Here is a 17,523-nt window from a genome sequence, read left to right on the forward strand (position 1 = left end):
CATATAAAAAAAAACACATCAAGAAAAAAAAATTATAATAAAATTTTTTTGTGAAAATTTTTTTTTAGTTTTTAGTTTAAAATTGTCATTTTCTAGGCATCAAAATCAAAAACAAAAATTTTATTTATAAAACGATGATTATTTTTGATGTTTTTATATAGTTTGGCCTCTTTTGAGACCCAACATGATATACTTTTGAAGAACTATTTTTTTGGTAGTTTTAGGGACCTTTTTGTTCAAAAATTTATTAATTTTAGTATTATTTTATTATATAGAACACATTTAGAGGGTGAGAGCAAACATTTAAAAAAAAGTTGCTTTAAGGACCACCCTAATGTATATATATATATATATATATATATATATATATATATATATATATATATATATATATATATATATATATATATATATATATATATATATATATATATATATTTATGTATGTATGTATGTATGTATGTATGTATGTTTGTATGTATGTATATACTATAGTATAGACACACTTTTTGAACATCTTTAGAATGTTTTGGATGTCTTTTGAATGTTCAAAAGTTGCCTTTTTTAGTTACCGTGCCCAATGGGTTGAATTGAAACTAAGAATATTTACCCAAAACATTTTTTATTTCAAATATAATATGCAATAGTAGAGTAGTGATAGTAATCATCGCTGTCATGGTAGAGCACAATATAAAACAAGTATATTTATGTAAGTGTTATTAAATGAATAAGGGGTGTAATTTTCTGCTCACTCCTTATGTCTATGCCTTGGAGTTTTTTTTTACAAAATCATAGCTGAATCAGTTTACATTTGCCTTAGGTGTGTACTTTGCTTTTTGTAAATGTTAACTTTGCAATGGATTGTACATATGGTTTTCATGAGAGGTCAGTAATGCCATTTGTTTATATAAGAATGTTGATAGTGTTGCAATAGTTGTTTACAGTAATATTATAACAATAATATATATGCAATATTATTGCAATAGTTGTTTACAGCATATAACTAAGTTTTGGTTGCAGTTAAAGTTTACAAGCAAACCCCCAATCTGTTACAAAAGTGAGAACATATTTAAGATTGGCTGCCTGTTCTAAGCAAATGAAAATAGAAGGCTTTTTGTTGAGACAGGAGTATAAAGTTGAGTCATCAGCAAATAGAATCACTCTAGATGTAAGACTGACAAGAAGATCATTAATATAGATACAGGACCAAGGATAGAACGTTGAGGTACCCCAGAAGTACAGAACAATGCAGGACCAAGGGTAGAACATGTGTAGAAAGCTTTAGATAGATCAAGAACAATAGCCCTTGCCTCACCGCCTCCATCTAATGCACGATAGAATTTTTCAGCCACAGCAGTTTGCAAGTTAGCTGTAAAAGGAGAAGATCGAAACCATATTGATTGTCAGAGACTAAATCATAGACTCATTTATTAGTCAATTATTAGAATGTTGTCTGGACCACAAGCTGTAGAAGAGTTTAATTGAGAAATGACTTTAGCAATGGAAGCTGATGTGATTTAGATGTCTAACAATGAGTTAATCTGTTTAAATGAAATGGAAGAAAAAGTATGGCCGTTAGATTCAAGAGTTATATTAGAAGTAAAGTTCTTTGCAAATAGTTCTATCTTATCTATAAGAGAGGTAATAAGATCAAACCTATGAATTAGAGGCAGAATCTTTGACTTACCTTTGTTAATGACACTGTTGAAGATTTTTCAAAAGTCTCTTGAGCTAAACTTCTGAAATAAGATACAAAATTTAGTAAACTGTGAATAACTGGGCTTAGCATCAGACAGCATTTATTAACAGAGAGAGACTAACAGAGAGAGAAATTTTTTTAAATTAGTATAATATATTTTCAATTAAATATAATTCTTTGGTTATAAAAGTTTCTATTATGCTAAATATAAAAATAAGTGTTTGAATAATGCAATAATTTTTCTATAATTGCAATAGTGCGATGATAGGATGAGTCCGAAGAAGTACAAGATGAAAGATTTTTAGAGATCATTGCATGGTCCTAACCACCTAAAGGAGAACAAGGAGGAGCTGAACACAAGCCAAGGTCAGATATAAGACACAAATCAAGCAGGGAAGATAAGGGTTGTCTGGAAATCAAGTCATAAAGTTTTATGAGTATAAGACTCAGAAATACAGAGGTTATTGGCTTTAGTACTAGCAGGGTCAGTGGTGTTAAAGCCAAGCCATTCAATGTGATATTGAGATTCTATCTTCATTCTTATTGAGACACTGTCTCTTCATTCTTATTGAGACACTGTCTCGTCTTATTATTGAGACACTGTCTAGCATTTACTCAACCACAAGTCTCAAAAAAAAAAAGGGAAAGGAGTATTTTAAGACTTGACCTAAAGAATAAAAATAATTTTTTGCTTTGATGTAACAGATATTATTTTTATATAACAATAATTATCATTTTCCTGATCCTGACTTGACGGATAAAAAATTATTACTATTTTTGAAATTTTTATGTAAATTTGCTTCATTTAAGATTCAAGTTGACTTTTTGAAGAACTTTTTTTTAAATAATATTAGTGAACTGTTAAATGTCCATGGGTCTTGCAGAATCCTTTAAATATTTTTTATTCCTAAAATTTTAAAAATCGTGTGTTATTTATTTATACAATGTTTTATTGTATTGAACATGTTTATGGGGCAAACCAATAAAGTTGCTCAAATTTGTTGTCTAAGTTATATTTTTGATATACCTATCAAAGTTCGGTAAAACCAAATAGTTTTTCATCAATAAGGGTCTTGTTTGCTTTTTGTAGTTATTTGTTTAACATGTTCAATTTTGCAAAAGATGTCTGTTAAATAACTTAATGTTTGACTGATTTTAGGAGTAGAATTTTGATTCATTTTTGAACCACTCTAAAGTTACTAAACATGTTTGGTAACTTTTGTGACTTACGTTAAGTAATTATTAAATTTTAACACATTGGTGGTATATATCAAATGGTAACATCTGTTTATATATCATATGGATCCATACATTTATATATCATATGGTATCATCAATTTATATATCATATGATATTATCCATTCATATATCATATAGTATCATCCATTTATATATCATGGTATCACCCATTTATATATCATATGATGTTATACATTCATATATCATATAGTATCATCCATTTTTATATCAGATTTTATCACCTGAAACAATTTAATTATAGTTTAATTAAGTTGTTTGATTAATTTTTTTCTTAGTTAATTAAAATATAAATTTTTATTACGAGTTATAAAATATAATACTTTTAGTTTAACCTAAAAATATAATATTTTTAGGTTGACGAGCGCGCTTATTCGTTTTGTGGTACAATAGAGTACATGGCACCTGAAATTGTAAATGGAGATAAAAATGGTCACGGAATGGTATGCATTTATTAATAGCTTATGAAATAATAATAATAATTGTGATAAATGGAGCTTTAAGATCATTAACATTTTGATATTTAAAATTAGGTATTTTATTTAAAAATGTACATTTTGATTTTAACTAAAACATTATCATTATATTAATGATTTTTTAGTTCTTCCGTTATCAGTCATGTGTTATAGTCATTCTGTTATTAGTCATATGTTATAGCCATTCTATTATTAGTCATTTTTTAGTCCTTCTGTTTTCAAGTCATTAAAATCTAGAAAATCTTTGATAAAAGTCCTGTTAAAATTTTTTTGTAAAATTTGTTCTAAAGCAAAAAATTACAAGTAAATCAATTTTATAATTTTAAATGTGATTTTTTTACTTTTGCAGTTTTAATTTAAAAAAAGTTCAAATTAACAATAAAAGTGTTTTGGTTAAAACTAAAACGCATACTTTTATTCAAAATATTTTGTTTAATAATATTTAAATGATTGGGGAAGTTGTAAGCACTATGTTATGGTGTTTGAAATTGTCTAAGACTTGTGTTCATCATCCAAATAAATTTTTTTTGTAAATCTTTAAGCAAATTAGTAAATGTAAATAAAAATAATTTTACATTATCAATATTTTTTTAAATGAAAGTTGTATAACAACAACAATAAAATTTCAAATAATTAAAGTTAAAAAAAAATTTTTTTGTGTAAAAAAATTAAATTTTTTTTCAAGTTTTCAAAAACAAAAAAAAAAAATTAAAAACTTTTTTTTAAATTATCACTTTTTTGTTTTTCAGTGTAATTTATAATTTTCTGTTATTATACTGCTATTTATTTTACTATTGTATTTGATTTTTCACATAATTAAAGTTAGGAATTTAGTACATCAGTTTTTATGATTTATGCCAACAGCATTTTTTGTGTTTAGCTTGTTTTTTTACATAAAGTACCAACATATAATAATTGAAATAAAATATAAAACCATGTTGAAGACAATAAACTGTCTTCAATATGGCTGGTTCAACCTAAAATTGGTACAGTTTTCAACACGGCTCATTCAAGTATTTAAAGTTTTTTTTATAGCACCATAGCTATGTAAATTGATATATATTTTAAATAATTTTTATAATTTAATTAGTATTTTTTTTTTACCTGAATTCATTTTTTTGTCCTTTTAAAACTTAAAATATATGCATAAAACATTTTAAAGCCAAAAAGATTACTGCCTTTTTTTGTTTATTTTAATTACAGCTTTTTCTGTAAAGCTTTTTAAAATGCAGAGTTAGCATTAAATTTATTGCAAATTATTTTAAAATAATTTATTTGTTGCTAATATTTATTCATAATTAAATTATTATATTAATAAACTATGAAATTTTTTTGAGTTCTTTTAAGGTCTTTTTGAGTTCAAAACACATTTATATATTAATGCTAATTTTTTTGTACTGAGATTGTTGATTAGTGAAATTGTTTTTGTTTTTTTTACTCAGGCTGTTGATTGGTGGAGTTTAGGTGTTTTATTTTATGAGCTTGTTACCGGAGCATCACCCTTTACTGTGGAAGGTGAGCAAAACAGCCAGCGAGAGATTTCTTGGTAATGACTTTTCTAGTATTTAGTAAGTTAAAAAGTATTTAAAATTAATTTTTTTCCTATATTTATCCTATAACCTGTATAACCTATAAAAGTTTCTAATTTGCTAAATTAAAAAAAAAGTTTGAACAAATCTTTTTCTTTGTTTAGTTTTTTTTTAATACTTAATTTGCTTTTAAATTAATTCAATTTTCAATTACTATTGCTATTTTTTTACAAACAAAAAAGAATTTTTTTATTTTTTTTTATAACAATCAGTTATAAATATAAGTTTTATATTTATAACTGATTTATACAAGATATACAGGTTATACAGGTTATAGTTTCTGTTGTTATGGTGAAACCTTTGAGTTTAAAATATTTCCCACCTTATTTTTTATAAATTCTAAAGGCTGTATAGCTGTGTGTGTATATATATATATATATATATATATATATATATATATATATATATATATATATATATATATATATATATATATATATATATATATATATATATATATATATTAGGGCTGTTCATGTGAACACAGGAAAAAAAATTTTTTCTCGGATTTGAATGCATAGTTGTTTATTTTGTGCCATTTGACATAGTAATTGACTGTGGAAAAAATCTTTCCAATCAGATAATGTTTAGGGGGTGCTCAATGACCATAAAGTTTTACGAAAAACGTCAAAAACGTGTAAAAAGTTCCAAAGTTCTAAAAATTTCTAGAACCTGGTTAGTTAGATTTTTTCCACTGAAATATTGTCTGATTGCATGCTATATAGATTAATTAAAGTGCAGCAGATTAACTGTCATCAGGGCACCAGACTAAAAAATGTCTGCTAGTGTTTAAAACAACTGTGTTTATATCATTTTGTTAAAATTTGTATTCATAATTTTAATACTATTATTTAACTCAATTTAGAATTTGTTCAAACAGAATAAAAAGGTTTACAAGTATAAATATTATTTTTATTTGGAATTTCAGTTTGACAACAAATGTATTAATATTTTGATAGTACCTAACCTTAGTAACCTATTACAGAAAACTAGCATGGTAGTCTGGTAGTGTATTGTTTGTTATTAAGTGCAGATAATAATAATTTCTAATTTGAAAATATTTATTTAATTTCTTTAGTAATAATTATTATAATATATTGCTGCAGCTGCATAAACCAACAACTGAATGATAAGTTTGTATAATATGGTATTGATTTTTGATTTTCTCATAATATTTCAGTTATCATTGAAATGGCAGCATCATCTCGTGTTGCTATCTCTACACGACTTCAAACCAAAATCTTTTTAATTGGACAACCAGAGCCAAATCTTCCAGATAAAGTTCTTCCCTTAACATCTGATGTTTTAAAAACATTTTTTTATCATCTTAATTCAACCAAAAAGTCAGTGCCTGAAAGTCTTAAAACAACTGTTGATGAACTGATTATTATTTGGAATAAAGCCCGTATTCCGACAGCATTTCATCCGAATGTAGTCTTAAAGTTGAAAACTTTAGTCCAGGAATTTAAATTAATAAAAAAAAAAAAATGCAGATTGTCAGATTCTCAGAAATCGAGAGAGAAATCATTTACAGACACCATTGGCCTACTTTTTGACATTGCCCACAAGGATGCTGAAACCATGATCAGAATTGAAGAAGATAAAGAATTTTTATTGGATCAGAGATGTCAGAGAAAAATGGTGATGTTTGGAGAGGACAAAGAACTTTCAAAATTAGAAGAAAGAAATGAAGCAAGGAAACAAGCAGAGAGAGAACGAAAGCTAAAAGAAGAGCAAAGACAATCTGGTGCGAGTGCAATAGTTCCTGTTATTGAACCTTTACATGACGAAAGTTATAGTGATGACAACGATAACGATGCTGTTGATAATGACAAAATGGTTGATAGAGATTTTGAGATAGAAATCCCTGTTTATTACAGACAACAAGTCAGTAAAGCAAGTTCTTCAGGGTCAGCTGAATCAAGTTTAGCAAGTACTCCAAAACAACAATGTATCTTAGATACAATTCTTGACTCGCCTGATGTTTCATCAACATTAGACAGAATTAATCTATCTGACACAAAATTTACTATACTAGCAGCAGCAATTGCAAGGGCTGGTGGACAGAACCTCGATGATGGATCATTGTCACGTTCTACAGTCCGTAGAAAACGAACCTATCATCGATCAAATATTGAAGCCACTGTTCGAACTGAATTCTGCGATTTGGACAAACCACCATTAATCGTCCACTGGGATGGCAAACTGATGATAGATCGAACAAATTCTGCAGCCCCTAAAGCAAATGTTGACCGGCTATCTGTAGGTGTGACAGGTCACAATGTTGACAAAATACTTGGAATAGCAAAACTATCAGCTGGAACTGGAGAAGCCCAAGCAAAAGCAGTTATTCATCTGCTTAATTTCTGGGACATAATTGGTGATGTTATTGGAATGAGTTTTGATACTACAGCCTCTAACACTGGCTCCAAAAATGGTGCATGTGTAGTTCTAGAGAAACATATAGGTAGAAATTTGTTATATTTCGCTTGCAGACACCATGTTCATGAGATCATAGTAGCAGGAGTGTTTGGATCACTATTTGGACCATCATCTGGTCCCAACATACCTCTTTTCCAGAGATTTCAGCAATATTGGCCCAAAGTTAATCAAGGAAATTTTAAACCTCTGGATGACATTCGAATGAAAATACCCCTGGTGCAAGAACTACAAAATGAAGTGATTGCATTCCTCAAAGAAAACCTGCATGTTAAAATGCCAAGGGATGACTACAAAGAAATCATGGATCTCTGTCTGTTAATACTTGGAAAACTGCCTGATCAAGAAGAGAAAAATTATCATTTCAAGATCCCTGGTGCTTATCACATGGCTCGCTGGATGCCCAAGGTTATTTATTGTTTTAAGATTTATTTATTTCGTGAAGAGTTCAAGTTGACCACAAAAGAGGAAAAAAATCTCTGTGAATTTTGCTTATTTGCTAGTCTGGTTTATGTAAAATCTTGGATATCATGCACAAATGCCAGCGATGCTCCAGTTAATGATTTGTTTCTGTTTCAGCAACTTAAGCAGTTTGCAGTTGTGAATAAAACGATTTCCGAAGCAGCAGTCAAGAACTTTCAAAACCATTTGTGGTACCTTTCACCAGAATTGGTCCCACTAGCTTTGTTTTCAAACAAACTTCAAACGGAAGAGAAGCAAAAAATGATTTCCAACATGAAATTTCACGGTGAGAACTGGTCTGAAAGGTTGATCAAATTAAAGAGCATTGAAAGTCTAGAGAAGAAATCTCTGGACATGCTGGTGACATCAGTTTCAGCAAGTGCGTTGCGGTCAATGAAGGTTGAACGATCTGTGGCTTTAATGCTCGCCGAACGATCTGTGGCTTTAATGTCGATGTTTAATGAATCGATTACAAGGAATGAATCTGAAATGCAGAGGTTAATTCAGGTGGTTGAGGATCACAGAAAGCGAGTGCCAGATGCCAGAAAGTGTACTCTGAAGAGTTATAGTCCTCGCTAGCATTAACATTGCACGAACTATAACATTACGATAATTAAATGTTAATTGCTCATATGTTTTTTTGTTTATAATTCGTATTTTAATCAATGACAAAGAGTCAAAAATCCTAGTGTTTTATTTTGGAAAAGTTCTGATATAACAAAAACCGCAGAACTTTAGTCGTATTGCAGTATTTTATTTCATTAATTTCTCTGCTAATAAACCAGTCTAAAGTGGATGTGGATTGTAATTTGTATTCAGAATTTAATATTTAGAGATAATTAAAACTGATCAAATCTGAAAAATCTAATTTACCGGGTTTTAGAAATTTGTGGAACTTTGTTACTTTTTCCATGTTTTTCACATTTTTCGTAAAACTTTATGGTCATTGAGCACCCCCTAAACATTATCTGATTGGAAAGATTTTTTGCACAGTTAATTACTATGTCAAATGGCACAAAATAAACAACTATGCAATCAAATCTGAAAAAAAAATTTTTTTTGGACAGCCCTAATATATATATATATATATATATATATATATATATATATATATATATATATATATATATATATATATATATATATATATATTGTATTATATTATATTGTTATCCCTGTCTACTTAGATGCCATCCTAATGTTTCCACACATTTTTAAAACACAGACTTGCATCCAGTTTTTTAACCATAGTAAAAAAGGAGGATATCAAAGTAAAATAATAAAATTGCCGTAATAAATATACTTCTTGCATAAATAGTACTTTCTCAAAATCAAATCCTCAGTTGATGTGGAGCCTCCACAGATGGCTATTTTAGTATGACAGTGGTTTGTTGTTAAAAGATAAAATTTTTATATATTTTATGAAGAAGTTAAAGAAGATTTTAAATATTTTTACACTTTAATATAAGAGAAATAGGTTTCTTATTTTGTATTATCCAATTCATCTGATTAATGGCTTCAATACTTTCCGGCTGCTTTATTGTATTTTTTAATTAAATCAAACTTTTTTTCAAACTTTTTAGAATGTTTAAAGTTAACACTTAATAAGAACAGTATTATTATTATTATTATTTTTATATATTTTTAATATATTCTTCATTGATGTAATCTTCCTTGTTTTCCCCATCAACATTATTGATGCCCTACAGAAAATAATTTCAAAAGTATTTAACTGATATATTTTGAAAATATTATTATTTGGTTATCAAGATAAATGATGCAAAAATATGATTCTTTTTTGTCTAAAAATGATTAATTCATGATATGGTATAATCTCTATACTGTGGCTGTTAGCAAAGATTGCTCTTGGTAAAAGTTGCCTCAATCTTGGAGTTATACCAAATGATCCAGTCTACATTTCGATGATTATTTCCATCCCATAAATTTACCATTCCCTGTAAATGTTAGAATGTTGTGATTGACATTATCAGTTAGAAAATAACAAATCCATTTCTTATTTCTTTGTGTTTTTTCTAGATTTCATTCCTGCTCATCTCTTTAATTGCCGATTGTTTAAACTGGTACAATCATATGAAGTGTTTTCAAACCCAAGCTGCGATAAAAGTTGAATAAGATATTTACATTCAGTAGATTTATTAATATTGATAGCAACTCTAAATAATATTGGTACAACGACATTTTTTGGTCTTGAAGCTTGTATGATACATTGTCTCAGACTCAATCACTTCTGATAGGAAAGAATTTTTAACTTCATTAATGTTTTCAATGATTCAGGAACCCATTTTTCTTTGTCTGCTATATTATCAACACTTGGTTAAAAATCTTTACTCTATTCAAGGGGCCTTATTTCTTCATTTACTATCTTGGCTGCGATTATCACCACACTATCTCTTATTGCTAGCCCCTCTTCTTTAAATTTCCTCGATATGTAGTCTTTCATAAGTTGAAATAAAAACTAGTTTACCCCTACAGCCATCACTTTGGATAAAATGGACACGGTCTTCATATCTTACTTTCAGTTTTGGTCAAAACATTTTGAGATAAAAGGGAGAACAACAAGTTTATAAAATTATTTTTTTTACTAATCTGAGCTAACTTATATTCAACAATAAATTTTAAATTTCTTACAATATTCTCTTAACGTTCAAAAGTAATGACCATATAAAATTTAAACCCCCCTTTGAATTTGAGGGAGTTTTTTTAATACTTATTTACAAAGAAATTAGTAAAACTGTGAATTAGATTGACACCATTTGTGTATTTTTTGTTTCTTGAATACATATTAATTGAACAATACTATTCATAGCACATCATAAAAGCGCTTTTATAGACTAAATAAAAAGTTTAAACTTTTTATTAAGAAACTTTTCAGCCTTAAATTTAAGAAGCTGCTTATGTCCATTTAAAATGTCTGTATCTTCTTAACAAAGACTTTTTCAAACATTTTCAAACATGTCGTTACTTTCATAAGCTAGATTTGCAGACCGCGTATTATTAATTAATTGTTAAATATATGCATTAATTATATTTATAATAAATGTGAATATATGCATTTTTTTTGTTAAATGGCTAGTTTTTCATTTTGAAATCTTGGTGTAATACAAAAAGTTGTTCTGCAAAAAATGCCTAAATTGTACACTTAAAAATCTATACTAAATATGCACTTAAAAGATCTTTCATTGTACTCAACAACCTTTACACAGATAAAATTATCTTTTTTAATTGTACACAACAACCTTTACACAGATAAAATTATCTTTTTTAATTGTACACAACAACCTTTACACAGATAATATTATCTTTTTGCATTGTTAACTTAACTTGATTTTAATTTTTCCTTCCTTAATTAAAAAAAAAGTTAAATCTTAAGATTTAAAATTCTTGAAGCTTATCATGTCAAATTGTCTTTGTTTAAAAGACTTCACTTAAAGAATATTTGCAAAGTTTCTGTAAACCACAGAGATTGGAAAAAGTTGCATTAATTTTCAATTTTATAGACAGGTTTATATAAATATTCCAACAAAGTCAAAATTACTATGCACAATTGTTTTATTTTCTTATTTTTTATCTCAGAAAAGAAAATCTGTTGGGAAAAAAAAACAATATTGAATTTCTTAAATGTGCTGAAAATTGACTAAGTTAAGTTATAACTATCTAGGAATTTGCTAAAACCCTTAAAAAAATCTAAAAACATAATAATTCTTAATAAAGAGTTATTATATTTCTTATATCTATATATAGTTATTATATCTCACAGTAAAACTATTATATACCTTATATAGTTATTATTTCTCAAAGTAAAACAGTATTATACACACACACACAGTCTTTAAAATCAAGGTTGTCGTTTGGTAATGCTGATGCAAAAACCAACTTATCTTTCCTTTACTACAGCATACAACCACCAACCTAAATCTAAAAAAAAAAAAAGTGTAAGCATGCAAAAAAAAAAAAAAAATATATATATATATATATATATAATATATAATACAATATATACTATACATTCAAAATGTAGTTTCTTAATTTAGTTATTGCAATTGTTAGTTTTTTCATGTCAGACAAGTTATCTTAAACAAATAAAAGTAAATAAATAAAGAGCAAAACATAATTTTGCCAACATGCCATCAGCTATGTATGGCACTTTTGTACCAACTTAAAATCTTTCAGATTTCTCTGTCTGTACACACACACAGACACGTACACACACACTAGCATGTATATGGTGAATATATATATTAGCATTATCGGGGACATTTTTGTGTACCTGTTGATTTTTTTTTCCCAATAAGCATCATTTTTTTGTAAAAAAAATGTCCCCATAAGCAAATTTTATAGAGAGCGAAAAGTATATACATCTACTATCAAATAGCCTGACTTGCAAGATAGTGCTGCTACATCAACTGAGGGTTTAGTTAGGGTCAGCATCAAGGTCAGGCTTAGGATTAGGGTTACGGCAAGGTTTAAATATGGTTATGTGACTGTCATTAATTGTTTTTGTAAATAGATAGAAAAAAATATATATATAATATATGATAAATAAATAAAAGTAACAAAAATAAATATAAAAATATATTTTTATAATAAAATAATGAATTTAAATATGTATAAATAAAAATAGAAACAAAATAAAAGTTTAAAAAGTTATATAAACATGATATGAAATAGAAGAAAAAAACATGAATAAAAAAAACATGTCCCCGTAAACACCGACTAGGAGTGTATATAAGTATATATAAATATATATAAATATATATAAATATATATAAATATATATAAATATATATATATATATATGTATATATATATATATATATATATATATATATATATATATATATATATATATATATATGTAATTAATTTTTCACAAAAACTAACCAAATGTAAACAAAACTACTCTCTCTCTCTCTCATGAAAAACTAATTATGAACGCATTATTGAAAAATAATGTTTGGATTGATTATATAGTAATATTATAATAGTTGTTTGAAATTTTGACAATTTTTAATTGAAAATTCAATTTAAAGTGTTTTTATGCAATTAATGTTGTGCTTTCATTTGTTATTATATGTTATTATAATTTTGCAATTTTAAAGTTTAGTTGTTTTGTACATTTTTAGGCGAATATTAAATATTGATCCTCCAATGCCTAAAGTAATATCTAAGTTTGCTCAAGATTTTATTTGGAGACTTCTTCAAAAAAATCCTGCTAAAAGACTCGGTAGTGGACCCAATAATGTGACAGAAATAAAGCAACATCCTTTATTTTTTGTAAGTAGAATCTTAAAGCATAAAGTGTCTAATATGTTATTTATGTCTCTAATAGTTAAATGATTTTTTTTGTTTAGGGTATTGACTGGGATTTATTATCACGGAAAGAATTAGCTCCACCATTTAAACCAATTGTTAAGGACGATACAGACACAAGTAATTTTTCTGAAGAGTTTACAAAACTGATGCCAGTTGATTCTCCAGCTGTTGTACCAAAAAATGCTGACAAAGTTTTTCGGGTAAAGTATTTTTATTAATTTGACAGTTGTTATCATTTTTTTGCTCTTCAATAATACATTTTTATAGAGACATTCAATTGTTCTTCAATGGTGTATATTTTTTATAGGGATACTCATTTGTTGCTCCTTCAATCATATTTGGGAAAAACAGTTTTGCGGATGAATTATTTTTGAGTGAAGCCATTCAGCCTGTAGATAATTTAATTTATAGAAATTTGTTTGAGGTAAAATAAATTTTGATGTTTTTGTCCAAAATTTTGAAATGTTGTGAATGAATGAAAATGTTGTGAGTGAATAAAAATGTTGTGAATGAATGGAAGTGTTGGAATAGTTTATACTCTGAGTAAAAATTTGTTAAGTTGTGTTTAAAAATTCGTAAAAAAATTTTACCCAACATTTTTCAACTAAAATTTTATTAAAAATTGATTGTATTCGTGTTGCGTTTGTTTTTATTAGAATTTATTAATTTTTTTTTAGTTCCAAACATTAATTTAAATTTAAAAAAAATAAACTTAAATTTTTATGCAAACTTAGAAAACTTAGACATGACAGGTAATCAATTTTACAGTTAATTAATTTTAAAGGTAATCAATTTTAGTTTTACATTGAATCTGAGTTAGGGGAATTATAATCATGTGTTAAGAATTTTTTTTTTTTAATGTTTTCGTATTTTTAAGTTCAATATTTTTTTTAAATTTTTAGTTTTTGTTTAAGTTTAACTATTTTATTGTTATTGTTTTGTTATTATTATATATTATGCTACGTTTTTTTTACATTTTGTGGACGAAATATGATTGTTTGTAGGTTTTGTATTTTTTTTTAGTTTCTGTATCCTTCATGTCATTTAATTCCACTATTGTTTCAGGCTGATGCATTTCTAAAGATTTTAATCTTTTTGCTATTTCTTTGATCAATAGTCATCCTTAATATCTAGTATTTTGTCATCCTAGTATTGATATTATAACATTTTAAAAAGTATCAAAAGTAGTTCAAAATGCAATCTTCTAAAAAAAAAAAAAAATCAAGCTATTAATTAAAAAAAAAAAAAATTATTAATTTTATGGTTTAAATGCTTTTAAACTGCTATTTACTTTGTGCATTAGCCCCTGCCATTTCTGGAAAATTTTTGATTTTTGAAGGTCTTCATTTGATTTCTGGTGAGTTTTGATGAGTACATAGAGAAAATTATATACATTTTTAATTAAAGTTTTATTTACTACCTCCTCCAGTCTATTGAAATATTTAGATTTTTCTTGTAATTTCCTTATATTACATAAGGCTAACTTAGTTTGCATATTTATTTTTATTGATTTTTGCAATGAAACAAAATTTTTAGGAAACACCCACATTTTATTGTTCCATTAGTATATTATAGTAATTTTATTTATAGAAGTAGTTAGAAAATTTAACAATTTCAATTGTTTTTTTTTAATTCTTTCAATTGTTGTTTTTTATTATTAAAAGTAAAATAAAAAATCTAGCTTAAATATGCACAACATTTGAATCCCAAGTATAAACTCAAAAACATAATCAATCAGTATTTAATATTATACAACATGATTAGTTGAAATGTAGTTTCAAAAGTTAATCAAATTTTTTTAGTACAAACTGAATGTTTTGCTCTATGCTCTGCTATAAGGCAGAGAATATCTTGCCTCGATGCTTCATTAACCCATTAACTTTTATTAATCAACACTTTCATTAATGCACACTTTCAAGTAGTCTTGAATAAGTCGAAAAAAAAAATTTAAATTAACAAGCATAAAGTCAAATAAGCACTAGTCAAATAGCCTTTAATAAGTTTTAACGCTCTTTCAGCAGGATTATTTACTACTTGCAGTTTATAAAACAGTCCTTAAACCTTCTGTAAGAACTATATTTTCCCTATTTCTTACAACTAACTTGACACAACTCAAGATCATTCTTGGTAAATCCAAAGTTCTCAAAACCAACCAACTCATGCCTCTTACAAATGATGACATATTAGAAGTAATTGGATTTTTGTATTGCTCTTGAAAATTTGGCTTGTCAATATCGTGTTTAGAGTTATAGTTAAACAGCTTTTAGCAACACTTTCTATAACTATAGAGAAAATAACTGTTCTCTGGTCATGGTACCAAGAATGTTGTTTCATCATGTCAATGCATGTTTGGCATGTTTCATCGTCTCAATGCATCTCTGATTGCTTGTAAATCTTTCTCAGGAGCCGTACATGCAAAAGGAGCTTTTAAAAACCAAAAAGTATAAAAAAACACCCACAAACTCAGCAAAAACAGTATAACGTGACATCGTTTGCAGAAAAAAAAATTAATCTTTGGATTAGGAAGGCAAAGAACAAGATTATAAATTGGTTTAGCAAGATATCTTGCATGATGGCAACAGGTCTTTTAAATTAAATCCTGTGACAAATTTGCCTAAGTATACGACTGTTAACTGGCAAAGCTAAGCTTCACTGCAAGACTGTAAGACTTTATCAGTCTACAAAAAATATTTATTCAATTAGTTATGAGAAATTATTTGTGTGTTAATAAAAAATGTGTTTTATTAATGTTGTATATTTCTTTTCCTAATTATAAGTCTTAACAGATTAAAACCTCAAAATATTTTTATCTCACCTTATTTTTAATAAAAGTTCCACAGTTACTTTTTCAGTCAAACTTGTTCATATTCTCATAGTTTATTCTTTTAGCAAACATTTTATCCAAGTTATTGTGTAACATTTTAAATGTATTGTCTGTAGGTCTGTTTGTATCTTTGCCTGACGCTTTTTCTGTTTCTTTTACTTGGAGTTTTACAACATCGTATCTACATGCTAGCCAATTTAGTGGTTTGCCTTTCCATCTCTCAATAATTGACACTACTCCATTAATCCATTCAGTATTACTCGCAGTTGTATCAAACGATACACTGTCAACTGTTTCAAAAAGATTCCATTCATTTAAAATCTTTTTTACAGCCTGGGTTATTCCACACCCACATTCCACATTAGAAATTCCATTTACTCCAATAACCTGGGACTCATCGAGACCTGGTGAGCTTACAACAGCTGCTAACTTTTCCATATTTTTACCATGATTATAAACATCTGTAATTTTTTTTGTGTTCATGTGAAGAGTCAGAGATAAGTGTTTAGCTTTTGACATAAAAGATTCCTTTATTTTAGTTCTTTCCTTCATTAAGACCATTTTGTTATGCCTTCTTGAATTGTTTCTGATAGTGAAGACTTATTCAAATCTCCATCGCCTGAATTTATGATACTTACAGTTATAGCTACTTGATCTGTTGAAGAAATATTGTATCTTTTTGCAACAATTGATGTTGATTTAATTTTATTTTTAGGCAAAGAAACTGTTACAAAGTTGTTGCTTTTTTTCCTTTTTGAATGCATTCTTTAAAGTCTTTATCTGACTCATCTGAGTCTACAAATTCAGAATCAGTATATTTTTTAAGACTTGATTGGAATATGTTGTCAGATAATGTGTGGCCTATCATTTTTGCTTGAAATTGATTTGTTTTTGCAATCTTTCTTTTTTATAAAAATTGCATTATTTTTATCTTTTCAATCGATTGACCAGTTTGGTAGTCCTTTTTTATCATCCAAAAACATACAGTCTTCTTCTCTGGTTGAAAGTGATTTAGTCTTATCTTTCATTATTATACTATTAACATCTATGTGCGATTCATTCATACCCAGTAGATGATACTGAGATCAGTGAGTTGTTAGTTGTTTAGAAATATTTTTTTTGTTATGCAAAAAAAAAAAAAAAATTAAAAAAATTTTTTTAAAACATTAACAAATACTGTTTAATGTTTTAAAAAAAAATTAACTAAATAATTTTTTTTTTAATTAAATTAAATTAAACTTAAATTTTTTTTTCAAGTCATCAAGTTTTCATAAAGAATATTTACTATCACATGATATTTTGGGAAAGGGAAGTTTTTCTATTTGCAAGTAAGAAGTTTTGAATTTTATATATTTTTTTGGATTACATTTTTTGTATCCACTTTAGTTAAGTTTTTATATTATAGTAATAATTGTTACTCAAATCATTTTTTATACAATAAT

At 26.9% G+C, this 17,523-nt stretch overlaps 1 protein-coding gene across 1 annotated transcript in view; it reads left to right on the forward strand.

Moving 5' to 3' along the window:
* The window catches only part of LOC100213368 (ribosomal protein S6 kinase alpha-5), an 83,226-nt gene that overhangs the window by 54,178 nt on the left and 11,525 nt on the right, over nt 1–17,523 (forward strand). The window contains exons 6-11 of the mRNA XM_065805287.1: nt 3,314–3,400; nt 4,876–4,979; nt 13,068–13,218; nt 13,296–13,457; nt 13,565–13,681; nt 17,339–17,409. Of these exons, the coding sequence (XP_065661359.1) occupies nt 3,314–3,400; nt 4,876–4,979; nt 13,068–13,218; nt 13,296–13,457; nt 13,565–13,681; nt 17,339–17,409 (692 nt within the window). The remainder of the gene's footprint in view (nt 1–3,313; nt 3,401–4,875; nt 4,980–13,067; nt 13,219–13,295; nt 13,458–13,564; nt 13,682–17,338; nt 17,410–17,523) is intronic.

Source organism: Hydra vulgaris, chromosome 09 (genome assembly GCF_038396675.1).
Source record: "Hydra vulgaris chromosome 09, alternate assembly HydraT2T_AEP".
Classification (NCBI taxonomy): Eukaryota; Metazoa; Cnidaria; class Hydrozoa; order Anthoathecata; family Hydridae; genus Hydra; species Hydra vulgaris.